This window comes from Poecile atricapillus, chromosome 3, assembly GCF_030490865.1.
Source record: "Poecile atricapillus isolate bPoeAtr1 chromosome 3, bPoeAtr1.hap1, whole genome shotgun sequence".
In the NCBI taxonomy this organism is placed as follows: Eukaryota; Metazoa; Chordata; class Aves; order Passeriformes; family Paridae; genus Poecile; species Poecile atricapillus.
The window spans coordinates 14,453,839-14,466,617 of NC_081251.1; the positions used below are offsets into that span (position 1 = coordinate 14,453,839).

General features: G+C 41.5%; 1 protein-coding gene across 2 annotated transcripts in view; it reads right to left on the minus strand.

Moving 5' to 3' along the window:
- Positions 1 to 11,325, minus strand: part of LPIN1 (lipin 1) — an 81,464-nt gene extending 70,139 nt beyond the window's left edge. Inside the window, exons 1-2 of one of the 2 annotated variants that reach the window (XM_058834029.1) lie at positions 11,308 to 11,325; positions 11,099 to 11,210 (exon numbers count right to left, since the gene is read on the minus strand). In XM_058834029.1, the coding sequence (XP_058690012.1) occupies positions 11,099 to 11,152 (54 nt within the window). In that variant the 5' untranslated portion in view covers positions 11,153 to 11,210; positions 11,308 to 11,325. Of the gene's footprint in view, positions 1 to 11,098; positions 11,272 to 11,307 lie in introns of those variants that run through there. The other variant, XM_058834028.1, reaches the window with a different exon arrangement.
- Between the last annotated feature and the right edge of the window lie 1,454 nt (positions 11,326 to 12,779).

Sequence of the window (12,779 nt, forward strand, 5' to 3'; positions counted from 1 at the left end):
TACAGATCCCTGGCTGTAGAGAATGAAGTTTGCCATCAGTGGACACTCCACAAAGGGCTGTCTGACTCAAGAGTTGAGCAACCCCAAGTGTTTGTTTTACACTTCTGAAGATGCCACTGCAGCTAGGCTGGTGGTGAAGCAGCACTGGATTGATAGAGCACAACCAGCTGCCCTCAGGAATGCTTTGGACTGTGGTTTTTGCATTTATTAAGAACAATATGGAGAGAGAGGTTACAAGACCACCTCCAAACCTCCTCCCAGCATCCAGCAACACAGCCAAGGCCATCAAAGATCCACCTGTGTCAGTGGAGGATCCCAAGTGCTGTTTCTGTTACCTACACCGGAATGATTTTCCCAGAAGTAAAATCAAGGGAACATTCAAAGTTCCATGTTGTGAATAATCTTTTATTTACTAATTTGGACTTTAAAGGTACTCCTGACTTCAATGGATAAAGGATTTCTAACTGTTCTGTGAGAAATTAACACGTCCTGATACTCCAGACTGGTGGGATTAACTTTTAAGATAACTTAGATTAAGTAGTCAGCAAAAAAGAAAGATGGTGGCAAGAAATAATCTGTTCACTGTAGCAGGCTCTTGCATATTTCCTTGTTTTCATTTCTTTAGGCAATGCCTGTAATGTAATTATTCCTCTGTGAAGGGATTCCTGCAGAGGGCAAGCACATAAATCCAGCTGTTCTTATTTCACTTGAGGTGCCAACACAAGATTTTACCTTTTCAAAGCCTTTTTCACCCAGGCCACAGTCTTCATTATGTGGCATCAGTTGAATAGGAAGATATCCTTTCTCTGGGCTGGATTGTTAGTGCTTGTGTTTGTGAGATAGCACTGAATTGAAATCAGTCTCCATGGTATCAAATTGAAAGATATTTAATGTAAGAATCCTGCTATATTCAGCCCAGATGTACCTCTCTGACTTTAATGTGAGAGAATAGTTCCCTTAACTTCAACACCACCTTTTTTTAAGTGGGATTAGATCCTGGAGCTGACTCTTTTACCTTAAATATTCATAAGAAAGATGGTTACACCTGGATTCCCTTCCTAACCCACAGAGTGATGCACAGTTAGAGCATAATCCATTTAAGTTTACTTAGCATGGAATGACATAGAGCATTTAAATACAAACTTTTTTCTCTAAATGTACCTCTGAGCTGTCTTAGAAAGATCATTTTCATAGCTGCCTGCTATTCTTTTCCCATTAAATGTTCCATCCTTTTCCCCCATAGGATAAATCTGCTTTAGTATCTCACCTAGAGCATACCACTTCCATGAAGGTCAACTTCTCTTCAGCAAAGGTCTCATAGTCAATGAAAAATTGAAAACAAGTACAAATACACACTGAAAATCAGTTTAGCAGTCAAAAGAACTTCCTTTGTTGCAGCATTAAATTATCCCAGAGTTTATCAAGTATCAACTTAAACTAGGGTTTATAAAGAAAAAGAAGATGCACTAAGAATCACATTGTATACTGCTGTTTATTGGCCTTCAGCACTGCTTTGCAGCTTTAATTGGGGCTCACTCTGTCACATACTGTACAGGAACAAAATGAAAAGGCTTTGACAGGATGCCTCTTTTGTGAAATCTTCATTAATTTATGTGAAATTTTCCCAAATCTTATAATTCAAAAGTCTAGGCATTCATTTGCTCTCTGCTACTTGCCACCAACTTTATTAATATAATAAGGAACAAGTCATCATTAATGTAGGCAGCCTAGGATGAGCTGAAGGGCTTGTTTGACACGTAGGGTCAGGAACGTGCTGCAGTTACCACAAGGCCAGCAAGTAGTCAGGAAGTATGTGTGTTCCAGCCTGGTTTCAGGAATGCTTGTCTGAGGATTTACAAAGCAGAAAATAAACTACTGGTGTTGCCAAGCAATTAAGACCACTGCTCGATAGCTGTGAATTGAGACAAGCCAGTTAAGGTGAGGAACTGCTTCTTCCATGTGTAAATGTTGTGCAGATTCCTAGTGAGTAGCATCTTCCCAAACCCTAGAGGAAGCCTAAGTGAGCTCACACTTCCCTCTGCAGGGAGTGGAGAAATAAAGACAATTCCAAGGACTGAGTTACTCCAACAGGATTGTTGCCTTTGGACTGTAGAAATAAATCCTTCAGTGGATTCAAACAAAACCTATCTTTCCACTGAAGTGAGGAAACAAACCTGCAGTATCCTATTTTGTTCCCTTTTTTTTTCTTCAGTGTGGGTGTAGATCAAATGAATCCACAGGCAAATGGGAGGTGGGAACCTCAGGGAACCTGTGGGAATCCCTGGAGTGGCTGAGATTGAGGTTTCTTCCCCAGATGCCATATGAGGAAGAGCAAGACTCTGACACCCCTGGTGTTTGGCAGCCCTCCTCAGTGGAGGGCAAAGGCTCCTTCCAGCTCCTGCCAAAAGCTAAGGAGAAGCATTGCTGGGCTGGAAGCAGCCCAGTTCTTGCCTACAGCTTACATGGGTGCTGTGTGGAAGGGAAACCTTTTCCCCATCAGCTGGTGTCCCCATGCCCCTGGATCTGTTGACCCTCACCCTCCATCTCTGCTTCACTCTTGCCGTTGACCCCATCTGTTCCCAGCCTTTCTGCCAAACCAGGATCCATCCCCACAGGCTGTCCTGCTTACTTGTCCTTTCCTGCTTACAGGCTACAAGTAAAGTTCCCAGCCCAAGCAAAAGCCAAATATCTGGATCCTACAGTAAGAACTGGGCTAATTCTCAGTCCAGAACATTTTCATAGTTCCTCATCCATTGCAGAAACTTCCTTCTCCTACCTAGCTGCACAGAGCTGTCAAGAAAACCGAGGAAACTTAACCATTGCCACAGGCCGCCTGCAGGAAATAAGACACCTGCTTTGGTCTTCTTGCAGTCATGAAGTGCTGGTATAGTATGTCTGCCAAACCACTATTAATAAACCACCTTTTTGTCTGTCACAGAGTTATGCCAAGATAAAATGCCATTCCTTCTACCATCCATCTTCTTTTTGTTTCACAGGTCCTGGCAGAGCTCTCTTTTCTGTACTGTTTCCTGATCTAATGAGATTTTTGCAGCACTTACCAAGGGACGAAGAAGATAAAATTCATGAATTAGTCAAATAAATAAGAGTTAAAGGAAATTTCTTGTACTCAGTTATACCATTAGGGTCTGACTATCCACAACCTGCTCTCCTAGGGGGAAGAAAGAGAGAAAGTGTATTAAGTTTGAGGAAAACATGAACTTTCTAGCATGGGTTATCTACAAAAGTATTGCTGTGGTCTGTGCCCATCTTCATGGGCTTGTCCTTTACAAGTCTAACACAGCTGCTGGAGGGAAGCAGGAGCAGAATTTGATGAAAAATAGAGCTAACATCTTTCATTTAAATTCCATTCACTTAGTGTTACTTTTCACTTAGAAGAGGAAAAAAGTTTTATTGTGTTTGCAATCTGTTTATTTTCTGCATTACCCTGCTCCCACACAGCACAGTCTGATGGATGTCGCAATATATTGCAAAAGGTGTTATTAACATAATCCCCTTTCAACAGATGGAGCAGCTGAGAAAGTTGCAGAGGATTATTGAAACTCATCCAGCAGTGTGAGGGAAAATAGCTGTGTCATCCTGTCTCAGGCCAGCGCTGGCTGACCAGGGCAAGAGCCACAGCTCATTTCTCAGTCTTAGTGGAGAGTCAAGTCTTCCTTGACTTATATTCAAGTTTTGGCCTCTATTGCACAAACAACATTAAATTTCCAGGAGAAGGGATTTAGGAGCACCTAAATTTTTTTATCAAAGGTCATATCTGTAAGCTTTAAGTTAGCTCATTTGCAATGAGTATTGCATTTCCACTGACCTTACAAAAGCACCAGGACTCATACAGTGAATCCAATTTAGCTAAAGAAATAAAGATGGAGGGCATATAAATACCCTTTGGGAAAACTCTTCTACAGGTTTAATCTGGATTTTTGGGGTTTTTTTAATAATGCAACAACAGATTATGGAAACTGTGGTTTGTTAAAAGAGTTTTCAAATAAAACATTTATTGAAAATTATTTAATTATTAAAGAGTATATTTCCATTGAATTTCCAGTGTCCCTCCAAAGGAATGCTGCCCCTCAGATGCTTTTGACTCATAAAAACCTCTAAGCAAAACTGTCAGAGTGGAGGGGCTCAGAAAATTATAATGAAAGAAAATCCTTGAACTCTAGGGATTTTTCAGAGCTATTTACTGAGATGGAAATCCCACAAAGCCTCAATTTATACCTCTCTGTGATCCTTCTCTGACTTAAAATATCCAAGAAATAATGATTCCATGGGATCATAAAATACTTAGAAAAAGATAGGTAATCCATCATAATTTCCAGATTTTAAAGGAAAATGAATGATTTCATTAGCAAAGCTATGCTGAATTCCTAATTTCTTGTGTAAGTAAAAATTACCCTTGAGTTGCCTGATGATATATTGCTTGCTTTTAAAAGGTAACCTTCATCCTGTAGCAGATTGCTATATGGATGGTGATAGAGTGAAAGCTGTACCACATGCAGAGGGTGAGCAGAGAGAATACCCCAGCACAATGCAGGAAAAAACACTCCTGAGATTAAAAAAAAAAATTTAAAAGTGAATAAAAGCTTTCAAACTGTTAGCAGGTTAGCAAGGTTATAGGTACCCGCAGGTTATCAGGTATACAACATATCTCAATATAAGGATACATCCAGATTAACTGACCTTTTTTTTAAAGGGTACATCCAATTTAATTTGTTTTACTTGCTACAAGCTGTTAAATATCATATGGCCTCGTTTCTAAGAAAGGGAAGATAAATATCAGGTATCAGCCAAAAATAATATGTGGGACCACTGGAGGGCACTTTTGATTTAAAAATCCCTCACTTTAAAGGCCTTTTGGCAGCAATACAACCTGCAAAAGCAGGAGGGAACAGAACTGGGGCTTGCCACTTGTTAACGAAAATTTATTGTTAAACATTTATTTCATTATAAGATATTTTGTAGCCCAGAAGACCTTGAGGAAATTCTTGCAAATAACCTTTATGAAACATCTATTCTCACTAATTGTTTTTTTTTTCCTTAATGCATATTTTTGCAATGCGACTTGGCCTGGAACACATAACATTAATGAATCAATTAATTGAAACAACAACTATAGATTGGGTTATAATGAAAAAGACCATATTTTTTGTCTGTGTTGCTATGCAGACACATTGCTAGCTCTTCACTGAAAAGAAGAATATGCTAAAACTATTCACCTGATTCACGGATCAGATATCTGCCACTTGGTTCAAAGGCTCCAAGTTCCTGAAGGAAAGGCTCCAAGTTTACTGAAGGAGTAAAGAGGGAGCAAAGAAAAGTAGCAATTCTCTGTGTACTGGATTCATTTCTAGACTAATCCTGCAAACTTAATCCTCTCAGCGGTCTTTCTTAGATGATTGATACAGTTCACTTCAGAAGGAGAGTGGGCCTGAATAAAAAAGAGATTTATTAGACCAGCTGTCAGTGTCCAGTCTGTCCTTTTGCATTTTTTTCCCTCATTGACTTAGGCCTTCATGAAAGGGGGCTGCTTCTTGGTTTCCCTTGCTTGGGAGCAGCCATGCAATTCCTTGTTCCCCATTTCTATAGGGCAAAGTGCAGTTTGCTCATTCATTATAGCAGAGCATTTCTCTGCAAAGCCACAAAACCAGCATAACTACATCAGACTAAGGCTTTAGTGAAATTCAGAAGCCAGAAGTGAAAATAGAAAAAGAGGGCAAGAAAAAATGGAAAACACATAAATGCCTCCATCAGTTATTTTCTTCTTGGCTTTTCTGAATGGGAGATGAAGAATTTATTGTGAGAGGGCATGCCTCCATTGCCTGGTAACACTGCCTGTAATATAGCATCTGCTGTGTTTGCGTAAATTATTGCCTTTTTGTGCTGTGGTCTGTGGTTTTGATGATGAGCTTCCTGAGGGACTGTAAAGATAAAAATCACAGCTTGGTACTTATTGAAGATTTAAAGAGCTGTAACTTCTAATTGATACCACTGAGGGATAAACAGGCTTTTGCCTCCTACCCCTGAGCACCATGGCAGGGTCACGGGAAGCTGAACCTGAACAAAACTCACACTGAAGCCCACAAAATTCATCCCTACAGGACAGAACACAAAGAGGCTCTGCAAAGCTGAGTGAAGGCTCTCCTTTACTCTAAGCTTTGCAGGGAAACCATCCTAGTACAGCAGTGGCAGGCAGCAGCACAGGTGTAAAGAACTCAGGGATGGTGGTGAAGTTACAGCAGTAACTACCTGCTCCATTTGGGACAATAATGATCATAGATTAAAGGGGAAACAGTTTCAGGAACTTCTTTTTCTCTCTGCACTAGTATATGTGATATTATACTGGTAAATTCTCATAAAATTAGTGACTGATTTTCCTATGAATGTGGCTACTGGTACCAAAGAGAGAAAATTGATTCAGAGTATGGTCTTGGGGTCACTTCAGTTTCTCATTCCAGGAACTGCAATCCCAGGTGGCATTTTAATGCACAGTGCATCTGACCAGGGAGCGTGAGGCAGTGTGAGGCAGTGTGTCCTGACAGGATAGCCATGCAGGAGGCTTTGAGTAAAACATTCCTCATTGCTCCTTTGCTCCACAGGCAAGCATGGCTTTGCTTTCTGCTCCTATGCTCACCCTCACACCTGACTCTAGCCTTCACCATATGTAGCTCCATTTGCAATTTCTAAATTATTTCTGGCTCTGTAAAAGCAAGGAGATCCCCAAGCTCACTTGGTCCCATTTCCTTAACATATTCCCCATCCCAAATATATAATTTCAAGCAAAATAGAAGACAGTTCTATATTTTCTGGACCATTTTTGTCATGCAGGCTTTTCAAAGATCTCCCCAGCTTGTGCACATTAAAAACAGAGGGGAAACATTCTGAGGTGCCAAAACCATGGTCCCTTTTTGTGCACACCCTGTTTGTGGCATCCATGGCCTCATGGCTCCCTGGGTGATGTCAGTGGGAAATGCTCAGCTGATGACAGCCCAGCCCTTATCTGCTCATTGATTTGGAACAGAAGCTCTTTGGGAAGATGCAATGGAAGTGTCAGACTTATGCTGCTTTTCAGGAAGCTTTTTCTTACCTCCCAGAGAAAGGGAACTTTAAACTGAAAAGAGTTTTAACCTTTGCCATGACTGGTAACAGCTTGATAAGGTTTTAAATGCACACATCTAAAAACCGGTGGCAGGAAACTAATATGTATCACTGGTTTCAAAAATCTCAGGTTTTAAGACAGCTCTGGTTCTTTGAGATATGTTTGTGCTTTCTGTCTGGATTGGGTTTTTCTTATCTGCTTCCCTTTTCAGTGTGTTTTACACTTGCAGCCTAGACCTCAGTAGGCTTTGTTTAGCTGCTCAATTGGAGCTGCTGAAGCTCAGCCTTGGGCTGACCAGTCCTTGGACTGTGGCCTTGACAAGGGGCAAACTCCTGCTCCGGCTGAGACTGAGTTGTCACAGGCCACTTCAAAGAGCAGGAGAGTCAGAAACAGAGAGGTTGAAACTGCTTGCATTTATGGCAGCATATGATAAATAAGTGTAATTACAGCATTACTCATCATGTAAATTAAGGTTATGGTGCAAAGGCGGTGCAGGTGACAGGAGCTAGGGGTGAAGCAGCTGACAGCCACTCATGGCCCTTTCACCCCCGTGGACCAAGCTGAACTTTCAGATCTATATTAAGACAGGGCAGGCTCTCTGAGACATGATCTCTAGATACAGAATGATCACTGACCTCCCGCAACCTGCCCTAAATAAAATGCAAAAGCACTTGGCCTGCACTCAGCTCCCCAAAAAGTGAACCACAGGAAAGGGTCCGGGTTCAGCTTACTGTTTGTTTTTCAGGAGGTGGGAAGGCAGCACACGTGCTTGATGCTGGAGGAAAGCAGATCTGCAGTGAATACCCTTGAGACTTATCTCCCCTTGCAAAAATACATCCTCCACTCTCTGAAGGGTCAGCCCTCCAAAATGGGAGCAAGGAGCTGCAATGAGGCAGCTCCTGCTCCCCTGGCTGCTGCTGCCAACCTGCCGGGCACGGCAAGGTAAGGCCGCTGTGGTGGAAAGATGCTCCTGCCCCTGAAAACTCTGGAGTCTGCTCAGGAGATGGCTGCAAAAAGGCCACCAAAACAAAACAGAAGGAGAGCCGACACCGTGGCCCCTGTGCCCAGGGCAGTAGTTGATCCCTGTGCCCGAAGCGATACAGATCGGTCGCAGGTCAGAAAGCGGGGAGGAATCAGGCCCCACGGAGAGATCCTCCCCGGCAAAGGCCCATGGGCTGGGGCAGCCGCAGAGCCCAGAGCGCTGCCATGGGCAGGGACAGCCGGGCACAGCCCTGCCTTCAGAGGTGCTGTCCCTGCTGCAGGGGGCAGGACTGCAGCCCCGGGCCGAGGGGCTCTGCCTCTGGCTCCGAGCCTGCACAGCCCCGGTGGTGTGAGAGCAGCCCTGGCCCTCCCTGCTCTCCTGGCTCACCCAGGACAGCTGCTCAGGGCAGCAAAAGTCTCACGGTGAGAAACATGCAGGAGTTCCTGGATCTCCAAAGAAATCCATGTTACTTACATTGCTACCCCCGCTGGAATGTGGTAAATCCAGGGCTGCCTGCAGCCCCAGAGGAATGACAGTGCTTTGTCATGACCAGTGGTTTGGCCTGGGATGGGAAAGAAAATGATGGAAATTGGCCCTGAGGAGCCAACCAGTCCCTCTGCCACGGCAGCATCAAGTGCAGTAGCAGCACTGGCTACAGACAACTGCAGCAAGGTGTTGCATTTCTGGACGGCTTCTCCCAAAGCACTTCAAAACACAATAAAAGATTCAGGTTAAATGAACCTAAAAATTATTTGTGTAGGTGGAAAATGAAGGTTACAATTTTCAAGTGTGCCTGTTTAATTTGAGTACCCAGTGCAAGTGGCGCAGGGAGTATTTTTGCAGATGTTCCTTGTGGTACAGGTGAAAGTTGTAGAAATTCTGAACCTGAAGGTCTCGAGCAGAGATCTTAGAGCACAGCTATCTAATAATTTGAAACACTAGCAAATAAAACCTGAATTTTGCCTAGGCCAGTATGGGAGGTTGTATTTGATGCAGGAATTTGCACAGTTCTCCTGGATGTCTGCTGTGTTTTGACAGGCTCAGTTTTGACCATCATCCCCACATATTATATCAGCTTCTCTCAGAGATGCTTAATGTATTGTTATTTTTATTTATTCCTCCTCTGGAAAAGACAAAAGTGTACAATCTCATTCATAACCCTATGAAAGCAAATGTCTGTATGATGTCATGTTTGTTTGGTCCTCTTGCAACATCATGATAAATCAGAGGAAGTTTGAAGTCTATGCTTACAAAAACAAATTTTTGCTTCTGAAAGCATTTAAGTTTTTAATCACATGCTGCATTTCAAAGCTTGTGGCTCATATGTTTTTATTTGCACACCTAGGGAATCTTTTTATTAAGGAGCTCTCTGTGATGAGATTTTAATATTCTCAAATATATGTATTCTGTCATCCTCCCCAGGACAAAATTTTTTTCTGTCCTCTACAACATAGTAATAGGCAGAACCACTTCAGTAGATCTATAGAGGTGTTTCTTCTTTTCTGATGTCCTCAGCAGAAGCCCAGAGTCAGCAGCTCTTAAAGGCCCATAGCAACAGTTTCAAATGATATTTAGCACATCTATTTCTATCAGAAATCTGATATTCTTTATATGCTGAATAACACTGCTATTTAACTTGTAATGAAATTTACACATTCACTGCAAAGCAGATTGTTCAAAGGAGCAGTGGGATCCATGACTTTCCATGGCAATTTAGATACTTTTATGTGAAAGAAATTTCTAGAAGGAAACTAAAGCTGAAGTGCATATCATACAAATGCAATAGTTAAAATATTGTGTAGGGTACCTTAATTTTTAATAAAGGTGAAAGGCAGGAGCTCAATGGCATTTGATGTTTAAAGGAAAAAATTAAATCCATGACTTCTTTGTTTCTTCTTGGTTTAGTTTATATTGAACATAGTCTTGATGTTCCTTAGTGCTCCAACTATCAGTGAACTCATCAGTCCCATCTCTCCCCACCCAGCCTCCATTCTGCTCAGTATGTAGGGAATTTTCAGTGGAAATAGAAAGTTGACACCTTTTTTTAACTTAGAAATAAACACCTATAAACTATCTTTTGATCTGTCAAAAACAGATATCTACCAATGCACAAATGCCAGGAAACCTGTGTCCTGATAGTGAGAACAACTGGTGCTTATTTTCACCCTCCCTGCATGTTTCTCCAAAGATGACACTACTTTAAATCCATGTTCCTATCATCAGCTAAATTAATTTATTCTATACATTCTACCTTCAAAAAGCAAAAGTCTCAGATAATTCCTTGGGTACCTGTGGGATATATCAGTTCTTGACATATCACACACATTCATGCCTGACCACATTTAGAAACCATTTCAAATATTGTCATTCCCTGAAAAATCATAGATGTGTGAGTCTATAAAAAGATATGAAAAGCATATCTATTCATTTCAAAGCATATATTGTTTTTTAACCACTTTAATGCTTTTTAAAAAGTAATTAAAAGCCTTGGTTACAACCCATCCTGTTCCTGAAACTTAGCAAATTGCCAGGCAGAGCTGTTCCTATTTCTACCCAAAGTCCCTTCAGATGGAATTCATCCTCTCTCTTTCTGCAAGAAACTTGTACTGACCCACATCTTTTTTTAATGCATACCTCCATAGCAAATGTTGACACAGTTCTTTACATCCTTTTCCCTCCATTATCCGTAAAAGCTACCTTTCAACAGTGTAGCTTTGCACATCCAGTAAGACAGCAAAGCAGGCAGTACAGGATCAGTCAGGTTTCCTTGTAAAACCTGACATACACAGGAGAAGGAAAACGTTTTTCCCATTCAATTCTTTTTTAAAAGTCTACAGGCTGAACTAGAAGAGACAACTGAACCATCAATGAAACAAAGACTTCAACAGCAGACTAAAAATGTTGCTGATACTCAGTATTATTGAGGGTCACAGAGCACAGCTTGTTACATTTTTCTAAAGCTTTAAGTGTTATTTGTGCCACTGTAGGGCACAGTTTCTTACCCAAGACCAAGGGGAGCCAATGGGGGTCTCTGGATGATCTTCCTCCTCAGACATCCTGAGCTGCTAGTTTTTCCCTGTTCTTCACATACACCACTAAAGCCACTGTTGGTTTCTGCCATATACAAAAACACTGCCTTCAGATTTTAGCTGTAGACAACAAAGCTCCTGAGAATATAATTTCGCAGCGATCATGTTCTTGCTAATTTTACCTGCCGAAGTTCTTGGAAGCAGAGTCAGAGCAAGCAGAGAAACCTGAGCTCAGTAAACCAGAGCACACTTTCCTTGCAACTGACTCCTCAAGTTCTCTGGTTCAGTCAAAAGGTTCAGTGAAAAATTAGAGCCTGAAAAACACAAACTCACTTCCAGTTGGTATCCTAACCTTCATATAAGATTTTATGGTCATACAGTATAAATTCCTGGAACAGAATACAAGGATTTTTTACTGCCAACATTTTATTACCATTATTAATCATATTTTGTATGGATTTTAATAGTTTATTTTTTTTTCAAGACAAGTTCTTAATGCCAAAATCTAATTTTCCCTTTCTGCACAACTCCACAACTCCACAATTCCACAATCTAACTATAAGAGTGAGAAGGCCGCACAGCTTTCCTGTTACTCTGTGCAATTATATTTGAAAAAGGATCATTTTTGTTTCCATTTGTTCCTTTTGGTCTTCTGTTTGGGCCTAGTTTGGTATCAGTATGCAGAATCCACACAGATCCATACAGATCACACACTATTTATTTATCAGATAAACTTGTCCTGAATCTTTTGAGACTTCTGGCTCTGTCTGAGGGGACATCTGGGTCCAGGATATTGAAATCACTTCTGGCAGCTGGCAGGAATGGCAGCCTTGCCACCAAGATACAGCCTGAGGTTTTGTGTTCAAACTGACCACTCGCTCACAGCAATGATACTTTCACATTCACATCCTGTGGCTTGGATTTTGTTTTTCATCCCTCTGCTTATAAGGCATCTGGCTGCAGTAGCTGGTGAAATAAAGTTGCTACTGAAACCCCTGAATCCTTCTGTTACATGTCTGACTTTGGACAGAGGCTTCTAAATCTTTCCACTGTTATGTAATGAAATGGGCTATTTATAGCACCCCACTTGCAGAAGAGTCATAGCATTAACTATGAGCTGATAACAGCTATCAAAGGAACAAATATGCCCAGCCATGCTTCATATTTAACCCTGTATGCAAATTCAGTGAGTAGGAAAATAATTAATCAATGGAAAAACTCTGTAAATAAGGCATGGAGTAGAGAAATAGCCTGTTACCAGCATGACTCACCACTGTGAGTGTCACTAAGTAGGCAGCATGTAAAGATAGAGAGGACTAGAAAGTGACAGCCCTCTGTGACAGCTGGCAGCCCACCAGGCATTGTCAGCTGGAGGATTAGGGCATCATGGGCCATGGCTGGACAGTATATTGTTTTCAACAGCAACATCAGCATCAGCTGTGCTTGCCTCTGTCACCCTCCTTATCCCAAAATACAACATGCAAGAATGTTTAAAGTCTGAAATACTTTCCTAAAACAATTTATTCTGACGTCTCAAGAAGAGCTGTGGCATTCCAACTGAGAGTTAAATTCAGTGCTGCATGGAGTTGCATTTAAGCTTTGGGAGTATTGGGAATGAGCGTTATTCCTGTGAATCAACCAAAACACAGCTGCC